This window comes from Xyrauchen texanus, chromosome 48 (genome assembly GCF_025860055.1).
Source record: "Xyrauchen texanus isolate HMW12.3.18 chromosome 48, RBS_HiC_50CHRs, whole genome shotgun sequence".
In the NCBI taxonomy this organism is placed as follows: domain Eukaryota; kingdom Metazoa; phylum Chordata; class Actinopteri; order Cypriniformes; family Catostomidae; genus Xyrauchen; species Xyrauchen texanus.
This window is the reverse complement of record NC_068323.1, coordinates 15,209,709-15,232,072: the sequence shown is the minus strand read 5'-3', so window position 1 is coordinate 15,232,072 and position 22,364 is coordinate 15,209,709. Positions and strand designations below refer to the sequence as shown.

The 22,364-nt window shown below is 38.7% G+C and overlaps 1 protein-coding gene across 1 annotated transcript in view; it reads right to left on the bottom strand.

Annotated features, from left to right (window-relative positions):
• The window catches only part of LOC127640028 (C3 and PZP-like alpha-2-macroglobulin domain-containing protein 8), a 49,450-nt gene that overhangs the window by 23,735 nt on the left and 3,351 nt on the right, over nt 1–22,364 (bottom strand). Inside the window, exons 2-25 of the mRNA XM_052122402.1 lie at nt 20,804–20,955; nt 20,547–20,569; nt 19,553–19,718; nt 19,060–19,112; nt 17,795–17,812; nt 17,109–17,163; nt 16,716–16,829; nt 16,489–16,573; nt 16,299–16,407; nt 15,680–15,907; nt 15,394–15,564; nt 13,218–13,346; nt 12,838–13,033; nt 12,345–12,520; nt 12,096–12,245; nt 11,845–12,003; nt 9,484–9,626; nt 9,320–9,382; nt 5,679–5,910; nt 4,723–4,876; nt 3,630–3,769; nt 2,898–2,949; nt 2,477–2,775; nt 36–261 (exon numbers count right to left, since the gene is read on the bottom strand). Of these exons, the coding sequence (XP_051978362.1) occupies nt 36–261; nt 2,477–2,775; nt 2,898–2,949; nt 3,630–3,769; nt 4,723–4,876; nt 5,679–5,910; nt 9,320–9,382; nt 9,484–9,626; nt 11,845–12,003; nt 12,096–12,245; nt 12,345–12,520; nt 12,838–13,033; nt 13,218–13,346; nt 15,394–15,564; nt 15,680–15,907; nt 16,299–16,407; nt 16,489–16,573; nt 16,716–16,829; nt 17,109–17,163; nt 17,795–17,812; nt 19,060–19,112; nt 19,553–19,718; nt 20,547–20,569; nt 20,804–20,955 (3,293 nt within the window). The remainder of the gene's footprint in view (nt 1–35; nt 262–2,476; nt 2,776–2,897; nt 2,950–3,629; nt 3,770–4,722; nt 4,877–5,678; nt 5,911–9,319; nt 9,383–9,483; nt 9,627–11,844; nt 12,004–12,095; nt 12,246–12,344; nt 12,521–12,837; nt 13,034–13,217; nt 13,347–15,393; nt 15,565–15,679; nt 15,908–16,298; nt 16,408–16,488; nt 16,574–16,715; nt 16,830–17,108; nt 17,164–17,794; nt 17,813–19,059; nt 19,113–19,552; nt 19,719–20,546; nt 20,570–20,803; nt 20,956–22,364) is intronic.

Here is a 22,364-nt window from a genome sequence, read left to right as displayed (position 1 = left end):
TTGGCTACACCGGAGATGTTTACAAGTGTCCTCACCGATTATGGAGGCGGTGGCTCGCTCTGAGCCTGGTACCACATTGTGTGGGACTCCAAGAGTGAAAGCCTCATTGTGGTTTTCATCTGCGTCTTCTTTGCGCCAGATCCTGAACTCACCCACAGAGCCCCAGCCAGTGGAGAAGCCAATATATCGCACCTGAGCAGGAACTGGTCCACTCCATTGCAGGATCAGGGTCTCACTGGATGGCTCTAGGCCATGCCCCACCTATCAAATATAAGATTATGTAACCATAGCAACTTGATTCTAATCGGATGGTATGAATGATTTGTCCAAGATTAAAGGTGCTGTAAGCAATTTTATCCCTTGTGGAACATCAAGACTGAGCTGCAGAATTAGCCGAACTCCCCCTTTCCAAAACTCGGCACTCGAAAGATACCAAAGATAGACAAAGAGCAAAAAAGAATCTTCCCCTGTTTGTCAAACACAATAGTAGCAAAACAGCACCCTCAACTGAGAAGTATTATGAAACTGAATATCATTAATGTCATTAAGCCTCAATGATCTGCTTCAACTACAACAGTATGTCGAACACACAAAATGATTGACACAAAAAAGTGTCACCATGACATGTGGAGTCTAGAGCTGTCACAGAGACCAGTAACATATCCCAGGACACTTATTTCAGTGATATCTTTTAGTGAGAAGGAACATTTTATGCATACCATTCCATCAAAAAAATCACTTACAGCACATTTAATGTATAGTCCCACGTAGAGATTTTGCTTAACTGCTTTTTACCTGTAACAGTTTGTATTTTAAATTGAATTTCAAATTATTTATATTGTACTATACTGTATATTGTTACTAATATATATATATATATATATATATATATATATATATATATATACATACATATATATATATACAATTACTCATACCGTAATAGAAGATTTTGGTCATAATGTCCATCCCCAACATGTGCTCCTTGAGGAAACTAAGCAAATATGACTAAACTTTAATTTAATAATAACACCATGGAAACCAATTAAGTTCTAGTCAAAAAGAAGTTTGAATGCTGCATTTTACAACCACAGTGGGCTCAATAAAACACAATTGCTAAGTCTTGGCAAAAGCTATCAACATCACAGTTAGCCTACATAGACCCACTGTGGGGTCTTCCATAAACTCTCCTTGGTATTGACAAGAATCAGTCATTAAATCTTTTAACATGGAAAATAGAAAATGGTTCATCATGCTACAATGAAAATAGGTCATTATCATAACAAATCGGATCCCAGCTATATGTGACTAAGTGTACCAGCGCTGTTCCTATGGTGAGCAGTAGTTTCAGCATTGGATCCGAAATATTCCGTGCCAGTGAGAGCAAAGCAATGGTCACAGTCACAGATCACTAGGACCTTACAGTGACATCAACTGGTAAATTATGACCACTTCACAAGTATGCCATTAACTTCTGAACAACTGAACCCTGATACCATGACGGAACATTGGGACATTCCAACACAAACACAAACACTCCTTTCCATCCAGGCGCCAGTAAAGTATTTTTCTGGGATTGGGCAGTGGATGCCTAACATTTGAATAACATCCAAAACTCAGATAATCCAAAGCAACTAGTTTTCAGTCCAGTTCACATCAACTTTCACAAAGATTCTTTGCAACAAATGTATTCACTCAAAAAGATAATATTTCTTTTTAATTCTATGAGAAACATTTGGATTCTTGTTCAATAAGTAAACCATTAGATTCTAGTATTCTTTTAGATACTGAATCTAAAAAATTAACATGGCCTCTGAAATAAAATGCATCATCCCAAAATTGTATGATTCATTGCGTTAAAATGTTTAAAATCCATGTTAAGGTGTTAATAGAGATACACGGTTTCATTTTAAAATCTTGCGGATGTTTTCATGCTGAAATGTACACATATACGATTAATGTGATTGGAAAACAATTCTGGAGAAACTAACACAACCTTCTTAAAATTTGCCATTGTCCACATATATTATAATAAAAAATATAAATCCATACAGCTATTCATCTACAAATCTATTCATCCACTTAAGACACTTCAACAATCAGCTAACCATATCCATCACACCCTGAAAACTAGTTATCTAGCAATATAGATGTGCATCAAAACAGTTATGTGACTATGTCTCAACAAGTCATGTGAGTACATAATTCACTTATAGAATACCATTAATGCCATCATGTAGCATCTCAAATGCTGCTCTGGTCATTTTGAAATGTCATCAAAATGATGTGACAATGTTGTTCACCAGAAGTGACAATTTTGTTCTCTAAAGCACACTGGATGGAAACACTGCTTTATTTGCAAACTGTTTTGCAATATACAGATATTTTACATAAATTAAAATCACAACTTGGACCACAACATAGCTTATGTCATAACGATCCAACAACTGTTTCACACAATTTTCTAAAATCGTACCTGCACTCCCCTTTCTCTCCAGCTGATCCAAAAGCTTCTGAACTCATCCCAGGACAGGATGCCTGGCGTCTGGGCACTGACGACAGGCTCACCCATCTTACCACGTGAAATCCAGGAGTGTGAGTTTTGCCGACCGCCCAATACAATCTCCACCATTTCAGTGCTGTCGTGGGCAGTGGGCGAGAGAGCAATGTGGGCATCATTGTGGCTTTTGATGGCCACTTGCATGTGCAAGACTTTGTCCGGTTTCTTGACGTATTGATACTCGTATTTGTTGGGTGTGGAGATATGGATTCGTTCTACGTATGTCAGAGGAGAAATATTGGAGAATATATATCTATTTCATTTGCATTTTAATTCAGAGGGCAACATAGCAAATGTGCATTTAAGAATTTATGATGAACAGGAAGGACTTGCTTACCATTTGGACAGAAGAAGACGCTGTTTGTGTACTCTCTAGGCAAACCTTCAGGCTATGGAAAAAAGGAAGAAGATGGGGATATTAGTCACTAAAACATGATCACAACACATCATTCATGAACCAATCTTATGCACATATTTGTATGTAAAATTTGTGTGCAAACATCATGCACTTTAGGCATGTGCCAATACAATTATATATTGCTATACCAATATACAGTATATACAATAATATGTCGCAATACTTTCTCTTATGATATTACAGTTTCGATAATTTGATTAATCCATTTGTGCATTTGCATCATGTCCAAAAATTCAATAATGAAAAAGCAGGTAAAAAAAGCTGTAATAAATTGTGTTTGAAATGAACAGGAAATGGTTGACTTTTTCTGATGTAGATATTTTGAGTAAGCATCACCTTAATTTGTTACTCAAAGCATTTTGCTGTCTCAAATTTAAACCCCTTAGAGGCCTTTTATCACAAGTGAGGGAGACTTTTACCTCAAGCATTGGGTAGAAGGCTCCCACACCACCTTTTTTTAAAAACTGAATTTTAATTATTATTGCTTTTCACACAAATGATGTTGCTCCATCAATATATAAAAATATATAAAATGTATTTTACCTTGATATATTTTGTGTGCCGAATAAAGCAAAATTTCCAAAAGGGAAGGGCCTTAAGCCCCATTGTACCCTATTAGTAAATGAGACCAATGAGATCCAGGGCCCCCACCTCTACCAGCACGCTTCTGCGCACATAGTCCATGCCTACTGGAATTCTCCTGTCCTCATGTTCATCTGCCACTTTGCCTGCTTTGCTGGACTGCAGCCCATCAGAGCAACAGCTTGGCTCACTGTAGGCCACGGCACGAGCTGCCATGGAAACAAAAATGGGAAATGACATACAGCAGATCTCAATGATACAAGAGAAAAAGGTTGCAGTTCGGAATAGAGATCAACCAAAATTGCTTTTATATGCAGCAATACAGATTATTTTTGTTTAAATGTCCCAAAACCGATATAATTACTGATTTTTAACTATTGTTTTATTTGTATTATTTTGACAAAATAATAAAATCATTTATCACTAACATCTGAAGCTGAACAGCTTGCTTTTCGAGACTAAATGCAATTTATTGGCAAAACCGATATTTGAAACCAATAACCGATGAGTGGAAAAGTGTGAATATCAGTTAAAAATGGATCAAATGCATTGCCTGTATATCTGAATTTGAAGTGCATAAACGTTATATGAATATACAAACGAAAAGTGCAAAATGGGAGACTTTTGGCAGCATGCTTTCTTTTTTAGCAGCACCCGTTATGGCCTAATAGGATGCACACATGGCTCCGTGGAGGGATGGCTGCTCGCCAGCAAAGTCCCTTTGTATGAGTGTACTGAGAAGGAAGGACTTGGATCTGGAGGGACTAGGCAAGAGCCATGGGGGGCCCATTGGCCAGCACTGACCTACAAATTCATCAACATGCCACAAAGATCCATGAAACAGACCCCCACTGCCCCCCCTCCCAATATGTACTTTTCCTCTAAATTTTCAGATTACCCAAAAGAACATCGTCCAGCATGGTTCACTACATTAAGTCAACGACAAGGGTTAAACTTGACCCTCCGTTCAAAGACTTACAAGCTGAAATGTATTTCTTTGAAGTCATGAATTAGGAATATGACAGTGACTGAATACATACAGTGAGGTTCAAAACTCGACATTGAAAATATGGGATTCAAAATTTAACATAAGGAGGGAAATGAGGTGTTTGAAAAATTTCAACAAAGAATGCAACATTGTTAAAGTTTTTTAATGGCCAACCTGTGATGTTGGCAGCCACCAATTCGGAAAAGAGCAGCACAATATAAGTGGGCGTTGCCTCTCCAGGCGCAACACACTTTTTGCGGGTCAGATGGTGTTTCCCTGGATGACCCACAAATTTGATCCCTTTGGGCACTGAAACTTTCACATGGACCTAGAAAATATTATTGTACAAATTGGTCATGGAGTTTCACCACAGCACACAAACACATGTTCTCTGCATTTAAACTCATATGGCATAAATTCCCAAGGGCTCCTGAAAGAGTCTAGGGAATTTTAGAGGTGAATTGCAAATTTTCCATGCTGCATTACTCATGGCCTCCCATCATTCCTGAAGGATTCGATTTCGAAACCCCTCTGAACCTAAATAATAAGTCAAGAATAAGCTGACACAAATTTATGTTTTAGAGTCAACATGATATTAGGGTTGAAATTAGTGATCATAGCAACCATGATAGTGTATCAAAGTCACATAAGTATTTGCATTAAAGGAATTTAATGACTCAAAATTACAAATTCTGTCATCATTTTCATTAATTTCATTTTTTTTTAAACATACAATGAAAGTCAATTGTAATGATGCTACCTAATATCTCTTATGCGAAATGAGGGTGAGTAAATTATGAGAATATAGATTTTTGGGTGAACTATCACTTTAAGAGCAGTAATAATGCTAAACTAGATTTTAGGGCTTTTCACAATGCACCTGCTTTTAACCCCAGGTACAGTAAAGCAACTTTCACACTTGTCAATCACACTTGCCAGTAACAACACATGCACGCACACGCACACACACACACACACACACACACACACACACACACACAAACACACACACACACACACACACACACACACACACACACACACACACACACACACACACACACACACACACACACACACACACACACACACACACACACACACACACACACACACACACACACACACACCTCTATGCAAGATGAGAGGTAGTTATACACCGTCAGTGGGATTTTCGTTTGTTCACCACGAATAATGCTGTATGGCAGGGTGATGTCCATGAAGAAGGGCTTGAATGTGCGCAGTTCTGCAGTCTGAGCCAGGCCCAACCCCTTATCAGCAGACAAACCAATAGCCTCTGCCACCCATGTGGTGATGGAATCAGGGACATCCATTCGTAACTCTGCTTCTCCGGTAACATTACTGTCAATCAAATAAGGTAAGAATTATTGGGTTAAGCTAAATCATAAAGAACATTTTTGCTAATGTTTAGTCTGATGGCCTATTATTGTTTTTTTCAGCAGGAGATTCTGATGTGATATCTAGAGACAAACAATTATTTTACATGGACACCAGAAAGTTTATTGCGAGAAAGCTGCTGTAACATACAGTAATTTCCAATGACTCTAAAGTAAATAACAAACATGGCATCTGAGGATGGCTTTTTAATTCCCTGTCCTGCAGCGAAATTGCACTGCAATAGCAGGGTTTCCCTATTACATCAAATTTCTGGATTCCCCCAATGCACTTGAGTGCATATACACAGATGTGAGGGACAGTAGCCAATATTTGTTAACAAGTAGTGTGTATAAATTGGTACAGTTGGTATAGTCATGTGTCCGATTTCCCTTTTCCCACTGTTCTCCCAGAAATGTTGAATTCTTTCCACTGCATTGACATGTTGATATGATGCAGGGCTCCATCCTATGAAATTAGTTATCTGTTCTGTTCCACGCATATGCGCATTCTTCAAAAACCTATAAGAACTTTGTTTATGCGTTTAAATGGCCACATAATCCGTGTTCACCAGGAGAAACCTAGGTGTGTAAAACCACTTTGTTAATCCCTTAAACGGATTAAGGAAAATGGTATTACATGACATTTTAGAACGCTGCTTTCTGAAAAAACCCTGGAATAAACCGTTTTGTTAAGGGCATGTAAACAGGGTCATTAGGCATTATTCACAGTAGCGCCATATTTGATATTTAAAGTGAATAAAAACACTCCTGTGAGGGACTGACTTGCAGTCTCTTTAATGGTATTCAATGTATAAAGCTGTATCAAGCTCATACATCATATCTCATTTTCCACAGCTTACTTTCCTGGAGTTTTTTGCTTAATTGATATTTATTGGATCGATGTGGTTTTTTTTTTTGGTTCAATATTTTGTCAGGAGAACAATCCAAAACATTTTAAACAGCAATACAACCCACTGAAGAGACTACAAGTCTGTCCCTCACATCTTTGTTGTCAATCCAGACAAAATAAGGTCCATTGTGGCCATTGGCCGATATACAGTGCATTCAGAAAGTATTCACCCTTCATTTTTTCACTATGCTACAACACATTTTTTTTTTTTAAATACAACATAGTATTACTATTTACACAGGGGTACTACATTGCTACACTCCATACCCCATAATGACATATCAAAAATCTGTTTTTGCTAACTTTGCAAACTTATTAAAAAGAAAAAAAATGTAATATCACGTTGAAATAACTATTCAGACCTTTTGCTATGACACTTGGATCATCTTTGAGCTGTTTCTACACTTTGATTGGAGTTCACCTGTGGCAAATTCCATTAATTGGACATGATTTGGAAAGGCACACACCTGTCTATAGAAGTTCTCACAGCTGAAATTGCATATCAGAGTAAAAACCAAGCCATGAGGTCAAAGGAAGTACCTGCAGAGCTCAGAGACAGGATTGTGTCGAGGCACAGGTCTGGTGAAGGCTACAAAAAAATATGGCTGCATTGAAGATTCCCAAGGGCACAGTGACCTCCAATTGTTAAATGAAAGAAGTTTGGAACTTTATGGCAGAGTGGCCAGAAGGAAGATTCTCCTCAGCGCAAGACACATTAAAGCCTGGTTTGGAATTTTGCAAAAAAGCACCTAAAGGACTCTGGACTAAAGGACTGTGAGAAACAAAATTCTCTGGTCTGATGAAATGAAGATTGAACTGTTTGCCCTAAATTCCAAATGTCATGTCTGGAGGAAACCACAAAAAATCTCAACGGTGAAGTATTGTAGTGGTGGTAGCATCATGCTATGGGAGTGTTTTTCAGTGGTAGGGACTGGGCAACTGGTCAGGGTTGAAGGAAAGCTGAACGCAGCAAAATAGAGATATCCTTAATGAAAACCTGGTCCAGAGTGCTCAGGACTTCAGACTGGGCTGAAGGTTCACCGTCCAACAGGACAATGACCCTAAGCACACAGTCAAGACAATGCAAGAGTGGCTTAGGTACAACTCTGTGAATGAGTGGTCCAGCCAGAGCTCGGGGCTTGAACCCAATCGAACATCTCTGGAGAGACCTGAAAACGGCTGTCCACTGACTGTCCCATCCAACCTGTCAGAGCTTGAGAGGATAGGCAGAAAATCCCCAAATCCAGGTGTGCAAAGCTTGTCGCATCATATCCAAAAACACTTGAGGCTGTAATCGCTGCCGAAGGTGCTTCATGGCCTTAGTACTTAGTACTGTGTTAAAGGTCTGAATACTTAATATGATATTTTATTTATTTATTATAAATTTGCATAGTTATCAAAAATCAGTTTTTTTGCTTTGTCATTATGGGGTATGGAGTGTAGATTGATGTGAAAAAAATATACTGAAAAAAATATATAATTTAATGCATTTTAGCATAAGGCTGCAACATAATAAAATTTGAAAAAAATGTAGGAAAAATGTAGAATATTTTATGAATGCACAGTGAATACACACACATACATATATATTATATATATAAAAATATAAAAGCACCAGCTGTCTTGCAAAAAGGGTAAGCTAGCTACAGCTTATGTTAATAATTTAACTCAATTTAAAAAGTTAGCTAACGTTAGCTAGCATAGTTATTAACTAGTTAACATGTACACCTTGGTCGGAATGAGACAACTAGAAAGCTAGCTTGCTAATATTGCTAAATAGACGGTGCCAATATTATTACCATTTACACTGGGGTACTACATTGCTAAATACAACACAATGCAAAAAGGACTAAATACTGAAAACATCTGAACGCAAATAGCATATGTAACAATGTACGCGAACATATTTGAAACAGAAACTGTGCATCCATTGATAATGATGTTGGTGGAGTTTGAAACTATCACAGGGTGGGGTGGAACTGGATGTGATCCAATAAGATTCCAGCGACAAGCAATTTGTCTGTCCATACTGAATGTAAACTGTAGCATGCCGTGTCACAATAACAACAATCAGAATATATTTAATGTTTACTGTACTATTTACTGCTAGATTTTGGACCAATAATAGCTCACAGTGGGTGGGGCTACCTGGCACAACACAACAAACATAAAAACCAAGTAAGCGACAGAATGTTTCTTGCCGCTTTTCGCAATCGCAGCTGGTTAGGACAAAAAATGTGATTAATGTAGAACAGACTTTATCACGCCACGTTTCGTAATGCTTCTCATAATTGGCAAGCAGATTGATGCGATAATCTCAAAATGAACAAATGTTGGCCGATTAATCAGCCCGGCCGATATAACAGTGTTTTGCTTGTTTAGTCTATCACTAAATAATCCATAAAAGAAGAATTCCCATTCTAAAACCTCCAAAATCTAAAAAACCTAATTGAAAAAATAATACCTGACATTGAAGCAGTGCATTATCCATGTTTCTGGGAAGAATGTACGCCTCCGGTTCCCAGCCCTGTAAAACACACACTGACATAAGAAAAGCTAGACCTTAGAGACAACCAACCACCGAGATATTTAATGTTCATTTCTGAATATTGCGATTATCGAGTGTACCGTGGCCCAGATTGGGCATGCATGGCTGCCACAAGGGTGGAAGTGTGTGGTTGGAATGCGGGCACAACCTCGTCTGTGTACATCCCTCCACTCTGCCTGTGATTTAGACTCACCACATCTGTCATGACCACCAGCCCCATCTCCTACAACAGGTATGTTGACAAATTAGTGTTTGACGTCTTCAATAAATGTCTGTTAATCGGTTATAGATGGCATTAATATGTAGGAGGTTGACGTGACGTGAATGCATGTTTTCAATGTGCCTTCAAAAATATATTTTTTAAAATAATAGGATTTATTTAATTTAATGATGATTAGAGTCGACAGATATATCGCTGAGGCAGATAAATTGGCCAATATTTGACAGTTTGGCCGATTGTTTTTTCTCCCCCCTTTTTCTCCCCAATTTGGAATTCCCAATGCGCTCTAGGTCATCATGGTTGCGTAGTGACTCGCCTCAATATGGGTGGAGGATAACGAATCTCAGTTGCCTCTTCGTTGGAGACCATCAATCTGCGCATCTTATCACGTGGCTTGTTGAGCGCGTTACCACGGAGACATAGCGCATGTGGAGGCTTCACACTATTCTCTGCGGCATCCATGCACAACTCACCATGAGCCACACTGTGAGCGAACCACATTATTGCCACCACGAGGAGGTTACCCCATGAGCCTATACCCTCCCTAGCAACAGGGCCAATATGGTTGCTTAGGAGACCTGGCTGGAGTCACTCAACACACCCTGGATTCAAACTCGTGACTCTTGGGGTTGTATGCCTGATTGGTTTCTTAAGACCACAAGGGTGCAGAGAATTGCCTGCTTGCATGTGAAGGAGCGTCTGAGACATGTAAAGACCAATCACAGTTTTTTTTTTTGTTACGTGACATCGTGACACTACAATAATAGGCCGGTTTAAACAGTTCGTAAAACAGAACCACGATGCATAAAGTGCTCGCCTGTTTCCTTCACCGTCTCTCCTCAACAGTTCCCTGTATCTCTTAACTGTCTTGTCTAATGATAAAAAGGCAAATATCAATAAAACTTCTATCATATACTGTCTACAAATATTTAGATATCTAGTTTAAACAGATATAACTCACAAACCTCACGGAAATACAGCTTTTTCTTCCCGACCGGCGCACATCTAATATCTTCTTCTGAAGAATTTATTCCATCAGCCAGAAACAAAAACTTCAGGACAAGGATCAAATGTTCCTCTAATAATTCACAAATCTTGATGGTCAGTCCGTGATAATCCATCAGGCGATCCACTGTGTTTAAACTCTCAGAAGTTTGCTGCTGCTCTCGCTAGATCCGAAAGAGCGAGTGAGTGCAACTCAAAAAAACAAAAGTGCTTCACGTGCACTATGAGTAAATGACATATTCACTGTTTACTGTATGTACAATTGGTTTGATTGGGTCTTTAATGAGAAAATGCGATTGGTAATGTGCAAATGTCATCCAATGAGGCTGGACTACTGTGTGTACTGTCATTTCCTTCTTTCTGATATATCAACAATTTCTCATGCAGAAATAAATTACAAAAATGTTATGACTAAACAGAAATCAGAAAAAATGGCATCTATCATTTAAAATACAATCTTATTTTTTTTAAAGATAATAAACTTTTATTACATTTAATTAATATAACTTATTAGTATAAGTTTGTGTGAAATTGAGTAAATATAGTGCTAAATAAGATTACATCATTTATTAGCAATTTTATGTTTGTTTTTTACTATATTAAATTGTATGATTTAATACTGATACTTATGATGATGGATGATTTATGATGAATAATGCACCTTGTATAATCAATTATCAACTTTCTCTGTGTGTCTCAATTTTATCATGAAATTGAGACACAAATATGGAAATCTTGTAATCACTAGTAATGACAATCTTAATTAATAATTATTTTGATAAAATCAAATGAAAAAGCATAATGCATTATACCATAGGGGTCTATTGTCTTAACAAATGTCTGATAATTATTTAAATATGAATTATAGAACAAAATACAATTGAATATGAAATTCTCTGTAAAGTTTTCTCATCTACAATGTCTACAAAGCCTTATTTTTAGTCATTTTGTAGGATACACCGTTTTTGCCTCTAACACAATTATATTTAATCAGTTTTAATTCTCATTACAATATATTATTTTACTGTCCTGCAGAGTGCCGTTAATGGATTTTGTCCATTAGTATTTTAATTTTTTTTATATAATATAGATTATCAGATGTTATTTAAAATTATTCAAGGGACTTGATGGTCAAATGCTAATTATTCAGTAAATTTTAACCCAAAATCAAAAAAATGTAATTTAGTCAACTACCGAAGTGGAAACAGGTACTCACCGTAAAAGCAAAACGGGCATCTTTAGTGATGTCCCAGTGCCATGGAAACACAGAAGAACGCCGTCGCCGTGATAACAATCTGGGCCACCAGAAATGCCCCTCGTCTTTGGGTACCCCAAACGCATCAGATACATCAAAGTCAGCCAGTTCCTTGAACACCTGCAAACCAATAAACCCACGCAGACTGTAATCTTACACCAGTCACATGATATTCATAACATGAATGAAGAGAAGTTTTAATGAGGACTGACCTTCTCTGGTGTGAGCTGGAAGCCTGGTTTGAGAAGGTACATGCTTTTGTCCACCAAGGCCACACATACACATGAACCACTCTCCGCACTGACCTTAAGACTGACCGGACTGCCAGGCATTGACTCATTTGTGGACAAAGAAACAGACACCTAAAGACAATTAAAAAGATATGTGTCAATATTTTAAAAGCCAGGCTTGCATCTTAGCTTACTGGCTAGGATGTTGCATTAAGGAATCAGGAAACCCACTTCATTTTCAAATCTGGGCTGCACAGGAAATTGTAGACTGTCTGTCACTCCCTCGCCATCTTCCCGCACATAGTAGACCAGCAAACGACTAAGAGGGGCCATAGAGGGAGTCACGTTGAAATGCAGAACTGACAAACAGCTGTCCGTCTCAGCTTGAGAAGAGGAAACACCAGAGTCTGGGGCAGACAGAGGACAAAAACATGGACAGAGAAAAATAAGGAGGAAAATAGAAAAAACATTTATAACATTACCTTTATGAACTAAATGTAGTATTTCAAAACCTTTTGTCCGGTAGAGATGTACATAATTATACTGCAATGTACACAAAAGTGATTCATTCTATATAAAGAGAAAGTAAAGAATAAATAAACAAACCATTTACACAGATCATTTTAATATTGGCTTCATTATATGTGTCAACATGTCAACAAACAAATCTCAACCTTTTATAATGTAGCTCACAGTTACTGCCACTTCTTGCAGTACTACTGACCTAAGTGATGTGTCGATTTGGTAGTTGTATGAATGTTTGCATCGAAGGTAACTGTAGCTCTCTTTCTGCGATAGGCCATGCTGTTCATACGTCTCTGACCCGACTGCACGATATTCCCACGAGAGGAGATCTCATAGTGCAAGGTGAAGTTACAAGGACAGGTGGACATCATAGAAATCTCTTCTTCTTGTCCAATCTAAACAAAAGCATGTGCTTCCATGATTAAAAGCTGAATGAACATACAAGGTATAAACAAAAACAAAAAGCTGACTGGATTTTTATATTTTACATAATTTTGTTTTACTAAATGTAATGCTATAGTCTCGCATTCGTTTGTTGGCTATTGTGTATGTATGTATAAAGATGTTGGCGAGCCTTACCATGAAAGGAGCACTGGGATTTAGGAGCATGATGTGGCACTTGCTAGGAGAATACCAGCTACTGATGGACAAATAGTTGGGGAGATAACGGTCTCCTGCAGGTTTGCCGTCAATTGCCGTCACTTTTGACTGTAAGAAAAGACAAAATATGAAAAACTAACTTGACAATTTACTAACGTTTCATGTAATTGACACTTGTACAAAGTTTGAAATATCAGAGTTTGAAATTCGATTTTGGTCAATTTTGACGAGTCACTTTGGATATTGTGGCTAGTTCTGAACTGCAATACGTTTCCAAAAACTCTTTCGTCATCAACGTGATTACCACTGGAGTAGGTTTGTCACTATTACCAATCTTACCAAACTTGAAATCTGAAAGATAGAAATTGAAGACATTGTCTGATTTGCATCAACTTTATTTTTATTATTGTCTTTCTTAACCTCAATTTGCAACTCTACATTGGTTTACGACCGCCTAAAACTACTCAACATTCGTAGTGTGGCCGTTCCCCTGCCCAGGCATGATGTTTGCGGACCGCGTTTCTGCTCTCCACCATTTTCCTCTCATCCCCCTGCATACTTGTGTTGGCCTCCCGTGGATCTGTCTCAGCGAAGATGCCGGAGCTGGCGAGGAAAGTGTGGGGGTATTGCTGTGCGGCTCAGATCGGCCTTGATGCTGGACTGTGGTGCGCAGCTTCCTTCCTTCTTGCATGGATCTGGGTTTGTCCATCGACACAGTGCAAGTCGGCGTCTTCGGGATGGTTAACATCGATGGCTGCACCATATTATACCTGAATTCTGTTCTGCACTTCCATGTTAGATTTCTCCACGTCCTCGCCATGGAGGAGTGAATTTGCATTAACTTCATCCACTGTGTCATCAAACACAGTCTGTGAAAATGTAATCACAGTTGAAGATGGCTCTTATTAATGCCCGGTCTCTGGTAAACAAGACTTTTTTTACCTCATATGCGCTAGATTTTTTTATGTGTTACTGAATCTTGCATTAAGCCAGGTGAGCTATATTCTTTTTTGGAATTGGTGCCTCACGGCTGTAATTCCATGTTCGTCTGGACGTGGAGGGGGTCTTATGACTGTTTTTAAAGACACTTTTCATTGTTGACCTTTACCTACAGGCATATATCACAGTTTTGAGGTGCAAATCTTCCAATTAGTCTTAGTAAACTTGATCCCTCCACTTAGTCTAATTTTCACCCGATTTCTAATCTTTCTTTTATTTAGAAAATTCTAGAGAAAGTGGTTATCTTCTTATTATTGTATTTGTATCTACTTTGTATGTTTTATTTTCCTGCAATAACTAATAAAGACTAATAAAGTACAGCACTTTGGTCAACCATGGTTGTTTTTAAATGTGCTTTATAAATAAATATTGATTGATTGATTGATTGATTGATTGATTGATTGATTGATTGGCTACTACCAAACAATTGGTGAACAATAGTTTTAATTCTAATAGTCAAAAGAAGTTTACTATTGGATTGTGTTTCTATCCACTGTGGAAATTAAAAAGATACTTGAGGCACCATTTGGGGTTCCTCAGCTGCCATACTGACAGAACCCTCTGGAAATCATCCAGGCACTCTCCAAAGAAGCCTCAAATATCCTATTTATGTACACAAGGAAACTCAAGATATATTTTAAGAGCCTCAAAGCCTTTCCATTATGGGGTTACTGAAGAAACCATTGACAGTACTTGCAGTTCTTGCAAAACTAAGTTTAAGTTCCTCAGACAACTAAAAGGGTGCCTGGAAGATCTTCAGAGGGTTCCACTTGTGTGGCAACTGAAAAAACCTAAATGATGCCCCAACTATCTTTAAATTTTTACAGTAAGTACAAATTGAGAACAAACCCCAGAAAAACATTTTCAAACAGACTTAAGTGTGCTTCATAGGTTTGGAGTTTGGAAGACAGCTTTCACATTAATCTAATGTAACAAACTTTATGGTCAATAACACCCAGGTTCACAACTAAACCTCTAGTGTGAAGGCAACAACACTATAGTCCTTTTGAAACTACTTCTAGGGTCAGGTATCTTGTTGAAGGGTACAATGGTAGACCTTCAGGGATCACCCCATTCAGGGATGGACCTATAACCTTTCAGTTACCAACCCAGTCCCTTTACCACTAGGCTTCATCTCCAAATCCCTCCCACTGACCTCCAACCAGACGTACTGGGCAGCTGTGGGGATAGAGGGGATCTCAAAAATGGCCTTGCCATTGCGTGAGAACAATTCGCTGATGTAGAGGTTGTCCTTTGGGGTGAGTTCTGCCTTAACTCGGACCTGTACTCCATCAGCTGGGCTCCCGTCTGGATAGGTCACCTCAATCTGAGGTCAGTGGTGTAAAACAATCATTCCAAATTAGCACTAATGACATTAGATTATCAGAACATGTTTTATCTCAATTAAACATAGGCCAACAGGAGATTGAGCATTCCCTTACCATCCCTTTGTAAGGCAGACCAGGCTTGAACTGCTTGCGTGTGTCTTTTGAGTACTTGATATCAATGAGCTGCTTATGTACTGGTGTTGAATCATCAAACACGGTCTGTCGTCCACCGTCCACACTGCTCACCGTCACCCACATGTTGACCGCACCCCGGAAATGGTCAGTAACTTCTAAGGGCATCATGTCCTTCACACAGAGGCTGAAAGTGGCTGAACCTTTGATCTATGTAGGAGAAAAGGGAATGCTATGGTAAGTTAGTTATTATTTTTGCAGTTCTTTGGAACTAAAAAGGACATACTATGGCAAAACCAACTGAAAAGACCAGCTTAGACCTGTATGAATTTCAATATAGGTTAGTGCAGTCTGGGTGCTTGTATACTTAGGCACTTGATGTGCACTTGTGGTTTCATGGCCTTTGCTAATATATGCCCATGAAGTCCACAAGACTGTAGGGTGTCCCACTTGTCGCTTTATTATTAAAAAATGGTCAGCCAGCATGGTCCTTCTGGTGAGGTTGGTTGACCAAGGAAGTCTTCCTGGTTAAACTAGTTAAGAAGCCTGATGGAGACTATGCTGGTCCTTTCAGCAGGGAAATTATTAAGAATACACATACCTCCATTGATTTCATCACTGTGTGGCCAACTTCATGCCTATAGTAGCCTACACCATTTACTGTCATGTTAACCATTAATTTGCCCATCACTGCCTTCCCAAAGATGTACCTGGTGGATGATAGGGTGACTGTGAAATTGGAAACCAATTTTAACCAACTTGTGAGATGTCAGGAGGATTGTCTCTCTTACCTTGCCTTAACTGTGACTTGTTCACACATGTTCAGATCTCGGATGTAGGGAGGGGGCTCAATGATAAGCTCAAACCTGGGCATAACTGTTCAAGAAGAACCACCAAAAACTATTATGCACACCAATGTGGAAGAAACATGTAAAGTAGACTAGATTCTTCAAGTCCAGGTTTATTGACGTTTCTCCATTTCATTCTTTCTCTAACTCTTGTTATTCAAGCAACGTACCATACTTCTGTACAACAAATGACTTGTTGTATGTGTGGCCTTGCATCTCCACAAAGACAAACCACTCGCCAAAGACAGGTTGGTCTGACAGTGGAAAGCTCATATTGACCGTTCCTGACAACAGATATAAAAATGTATTAGATATCATAGTGATTGGGGTCTTTAATTTACAGTGGCCCGGTCCAAAATGACGAACTTTTGCTGAGCCCACACTGGCACAGACTCCACCACAAACTAATACCCAACAGTTCAGGCAGCAAATTAGAATCAGAGGAGGACCGCAAGGGCTGAGGGTGCCATTTGGCACAGAGCCAGTGTGATACAATGATGGTGACATGATTAAAAAAGACACAAATATAGAAAGCAACATAACGTGACAGTTACAGTTCTTACCACAACAAATAGACTTCAGATCTTTCCACTGGACTATGCGGGAGCCTCTGGGGTCCTGAGTAAACACAGTGGTAATCTTGGTGAAAAATAGTCACATTTTTGCTTATTTGCTTGGCTTAAACTCAGAGGCCACTTTACACTTGTAAAAGGCAGCAAAGAAACAGGCTTAAGCAAACATGTTCCAAAGCCAATGATGCTTTTTAAACAAACTGACCTTGCCCTGACTCAAAGGCCCAACACTCCAGGAGCCGCGTCAATCAAGGCAAATCTACACACACTCCAACTGACACTTCCTCCAGTGAGAGTCAGAAGCCAATGGTGCCAAACTAACATAAACATTAAACATCATATACATAGCAAAAAAAAATTGTAGTACCCCTTTGGCCATTTGCACTGCTTTTAGAGGAATTTTCTGGAACCAAGCAAGTGTTTGCCCAAGAGATGCTTCAAAAGCCAAGCAGCATGTGGGAAAAGACTGGAAGCATAGAGCAGCAGGGAGCAATGTCCCAAGAAGACTTATTCCCTTTTATCTCTCTAGTCACCCGCTAGGGTCAGTTCTAGGGTGGAACCCAACACCACCGGCCAGTTGTCAAGCTCCATAGCTCTGAACATGGGCCCTGCTGGGATATAAACACTCTTATCGCACTTCTCATCCAGAGTGGTCTCTACCCACAGCCTTCACTCACCACTATGTAAGCGTCAATCTGAAAAACAATAAAAAAGAAACGAAGTGATTAGAAGGATTAGGATGTCCCATATAGTGCGCAACAGTGCCCACCCACTTTTTCAGTCATATTTGTTATGGAATACTTTTTCTCCATTTATTTCTTCCACATGGATGTAAAAAATATTGCCGTTAAAGAATTTTAAGACATAAACCAAACCCAACAGATCCGAGGTGAATCACAACATTACATACTTTGATTTGAAGCAAAAAAGTATTTTAAAATCAAACAAAAAGGAGACTGTGTACTTGAACGTCTTTCATGAGGAAATGAACTACAGTATCATGAAGCATTGCGTATTTCATAATTAATTAAAAATTACCCTGCTAGAAAATTCAGCTTAAGATGGTAGCTGGAACAAGCTGGTCCTTAGCTGGTCATGAGCTGGTCGAAGCTGGTCAACCAGCTACCATCTTCCTGAGCCAGCTTGATCACCTTGAGCTGGTATGACAAGCTGGTAGCTGGTCTAAGCTGGTCTCCCAGCTTGGACTAGCTAATGACCAGCTTGTACCAGCTCATGACCAGCTAGAAACCAGCTACCATGTTCCAAAGCACAGCTATAAACTTAAGCTGGATATGGAACATTTTAAAACTACTGATTTAAAGTTGTTGATTATAAGTATAGAATCAATTTCAAGTTTAGTACAAAACATTAAGACATTTTCAAATATATAAATGAGAATGTTGGAGACAGACTTGATTTTTTCAAGAAAGGGAGTGGTCACTACAGAGCTCTTTTGCAGCGACTCTCTGATTCATTGATTTGCCCTTCAACTGAAATTCCACTTTTAACCATGATTTAAGAAGAAAATCAATGAGATTTTTACTCTCAGAACCAGAGTGTTGTGCTCTATTATACACCATTTAGCTACATGGTAAAAAGCTTCTTTAGTCCTTTCAAGATCAGCATCAATTCGGTATCTGTAAGAGCAGCCAACTTTTACCAGACTACCTTTCAATAAAGACTCTGTCCGCACAGCTACACCTTACGCTTGGAGCTGCTTTCGGAAATAAACTGTTGATTCCAAGTTGTCTGTGGTGAAAATGTTTCTGTAATTTAAATGTTTGTTTGTGCTGCTAAGCTAACCTGCTTCTCATTCTCCCTTCATAAATTGTTTGCAAGATTTGTATAAACAATTCTAATTGGTACTATATGCTCCTCCACTACAACACATTATTCAGTGTTTGTACAGGTCACTTCAAAAATTATACAGAAGTTGTGCTACCTTTTCACTGGTAGGCCTTAGGTCTGGCATGACTGCGAATACATTTATAAGGACTAGAAAGGAAAGACAGAAAACAAAAACATTAGTAACATTGCTTCATTCTCAAAGGTAATCATGACACACTGGCAATGTTCTGAATAGCATACTACCATACAAAAGAAATAATATTTCAAATTAATACCATTAAAAGTGAATAACAACCAAATGAATTAAAAAAATTATAACTGGACACTCTGAATTAAACATCCAAGCAATTAGTAGCAACAATGCATCATACTAATGTTTGAAATGTTTATTATTACATATTGCATTATTTCACATAATATAAAAAAAGAAAAGTAGGTAATATACAGCATATTCTGCACATTATGCAGTACACTAGTATTTCATTTTGAACGTGGCCAATATCTTCAGGCAGTTTCAAGATATTTAGAATTACAAACTCAATTAACACTATTATTAATCCATTACTGTTTGGTGTGAGGAGAGAGACCTTTCTGCTGAGGTTTATAGACTGGCTTGTCAGTCTGGATGAAAACAGTTGTTCCTTTGCTGTCCACTGTCACAGTGGTATGGTTGTGAAAGATGTAGCCACCCTCATTGAGTTGGCAGTTCCCCCACACCTTTAGATGTGCCTGACCTCTGAGATCTGATGGCACCTGAGCAGATTGAGGTAATTAGGCATAAAGGTCCTATATCAAACTCTATGCTAACATTTACTTAATGAAAGTTCTCATCGAGGAATAAGGGCTAAATAATAATAATAATAATAGGTTTATTTTATATAGCGCCTTTCTACAAACTCAAGGTCACTTCACAAGTAGCAAAAATAAAATAAAAAATGATTAAAAAAAACTGAGAGTCAGCATTTATAGGGCACAGAGATATGTTTTGAGATGGGTTTTGAAATCATGTATGGTGTTGAGGTCACAGAGGGATTGTGGGATAGAGTTCCATAATGTTGGAGCAGTAGTGCTAAAAGCCCTGCCACCCAGTGCTGTTAGCTTGTAACGTGGGATGAGTAGTAAACCAGAGTCAGAAGACCTGAGTGAGCAAGACTGTGTAGGGATGAATAAGATCTGTGATGTAGGTAGAGCTGTAGAGCATGTTGAGAGTAGTAATGTATACTGAATGCAGTAAGAGACAGATTGCCAGTGCAGTCTATGTAAAATGGGGGTGATTATTTCTTGGAATAAGTGAGAACCCAAGCTGCAGAGTTTTGAATGTATTGATTGTTTTAATGGGGAGACCAGAATAGATGGTGTTACAATAGTCGAGTCATGAAGTGATGAAAGTGTGAACAAGAATCTCTGCATCTTTTATATTGAGAATGGGCCGTAGTGTTAAGTTTGAGAAAATGATTGGTCATCCAGGTATTGATGTCATTGATATATATGGATAAGGAGCTTGTGGGGAAGGGGGCAATGGGTTTTTGAACTGATATAAAGATAGCTTAAACTGGCTGCTGACTCGATTGATTGGCTCACCTTTATTTTGATGGTGCCTTTATCTGAAATGGAAAATAAATTGATATCAATACCCTTTAAAATAATAATTTCTATGTAATCTGTTAAGTGCTATATTATGTCCTTTGGAAGGCAAAGATACAATGGTGCTTAGTAACCATATGTGTAGTTAGACATAGCTGATTTAAGCATTGCCTCTAGTAATGGGTCAGAATTTAGATAAAGGCTGCCTTTCACAAACCTGTACTTTGAGATACAAGAACCTGCATAAATCTTACCTCGTACAGTGCCGTGACTGTGGGTTACAATCTCACCCTTGACGCTGAGCTGCAGCTGTACTCGTGTGTCCGCAACTGCATTGAAGATGGTCACGCTCACGGCCTCTTCCACACCAGCACGAAACACTGACGGAGCAGTAATCAGGTAACCCCTGTGTATCAAAGGAAAGGTGTATAGAGCAACAGCTGCGTACGTCTGTTTCTATCAAAACACTACTTTTAAGGTACCAATTACATTAACACTTGTTTTGTCTCGAGATCTCATTCAAAGTTCACATCATAGGACAAAAAACCCACACAAACAATGGTCTTTTCATGAGACCATCTAAACAAATGTCAGATGATCATACACAAACTGGCAAGTGTTTTGTGATTCTTTGTTTTTGCTAAAAACAAATTTCACGATTTTACAAAGTTAATCAGTTTTAAAGTAAACTTTTTCCCATGTGCCGGTACATCTTGCGCACAGCAGAGCGATCAGCCTTTCAAAGTACTGTATACTCTTTTGACGCCATTGTATGGTACAGACGCTCATATGGACACATTGAACGCATACGTACTATGACTAGAAGTAGACCGATATATTGGTTTTACTGATTAATCGGTGCCAATAGTTGCTTTTGGAACTATTGGTTATCAGCAAAAATCTATGCAGATTGTTTTTTTTTTTTATTATTACTATTCCTCTGTGTTACTCTGGAGGATTCTCCTGTATAACAGCGGCCTCTAGAGGTGAAACAAAAACAACAAACCCCATTAGCAAACACATATTGTCTCCAACTTCATATCTTGTGAATAATAATACACCTTATTCCTCATTAAACCTCATCTGGTGAAATATATAATTTAAAAAAAAGAGTCCCTGGTGTGTTTCAGGCTTGTTTACAGTTAAAAGTCTCACGTTATGCACCGTATCTGATTATTATTGGGATTTTGGACTCTTGTAGCCGGCAGAGTGTCTGTGCCCATCATAGTAAGGAAAGACTTTTTTTGACATTCTATAAATCAATTAAAAAATGTATCGGCCAATTACTAGGTTATCTGTGTTTTCCACCACCTTGGTTATCGGTATGGGCAAAATCTACTATCGGTTGACCTCTAACATACACCAATGACGAGCAAAGACGCAGACTGTCTTAGGCTGCACGTGGACAGTTCATGCGTATTGTGACAATTAAATTTGCATGTGTGAGACGTGCAAAAAACCTTTTATACTTCTTTTATACTAGTCATTTAACCTATTGCAAATATTTGCCACATGGACAGAATTACAGAAAAGGCCAGTGTCCTGGGGCCTCAGATCATCAGGAGCTTCCAAAGCCTCAAGTCACGCAGCCAAAAGAAGCTGAACACCTATACACCAAGGTCCATCAAGCCCCTCTGCACATACACCACAAGCCAGGGCAACCAGCTTTTTAGCATTTTTGTAATGCCCTTGTCGCTTAAAGTAGGATGATGGGTCAGCTACTAGGGGCATGGAGGGCTCCAATGACATGTACCCAGTGTCCTCACGGGACCATAATCCAACTCTGTTTACAGCAAATATTCAATGGGCACTCAA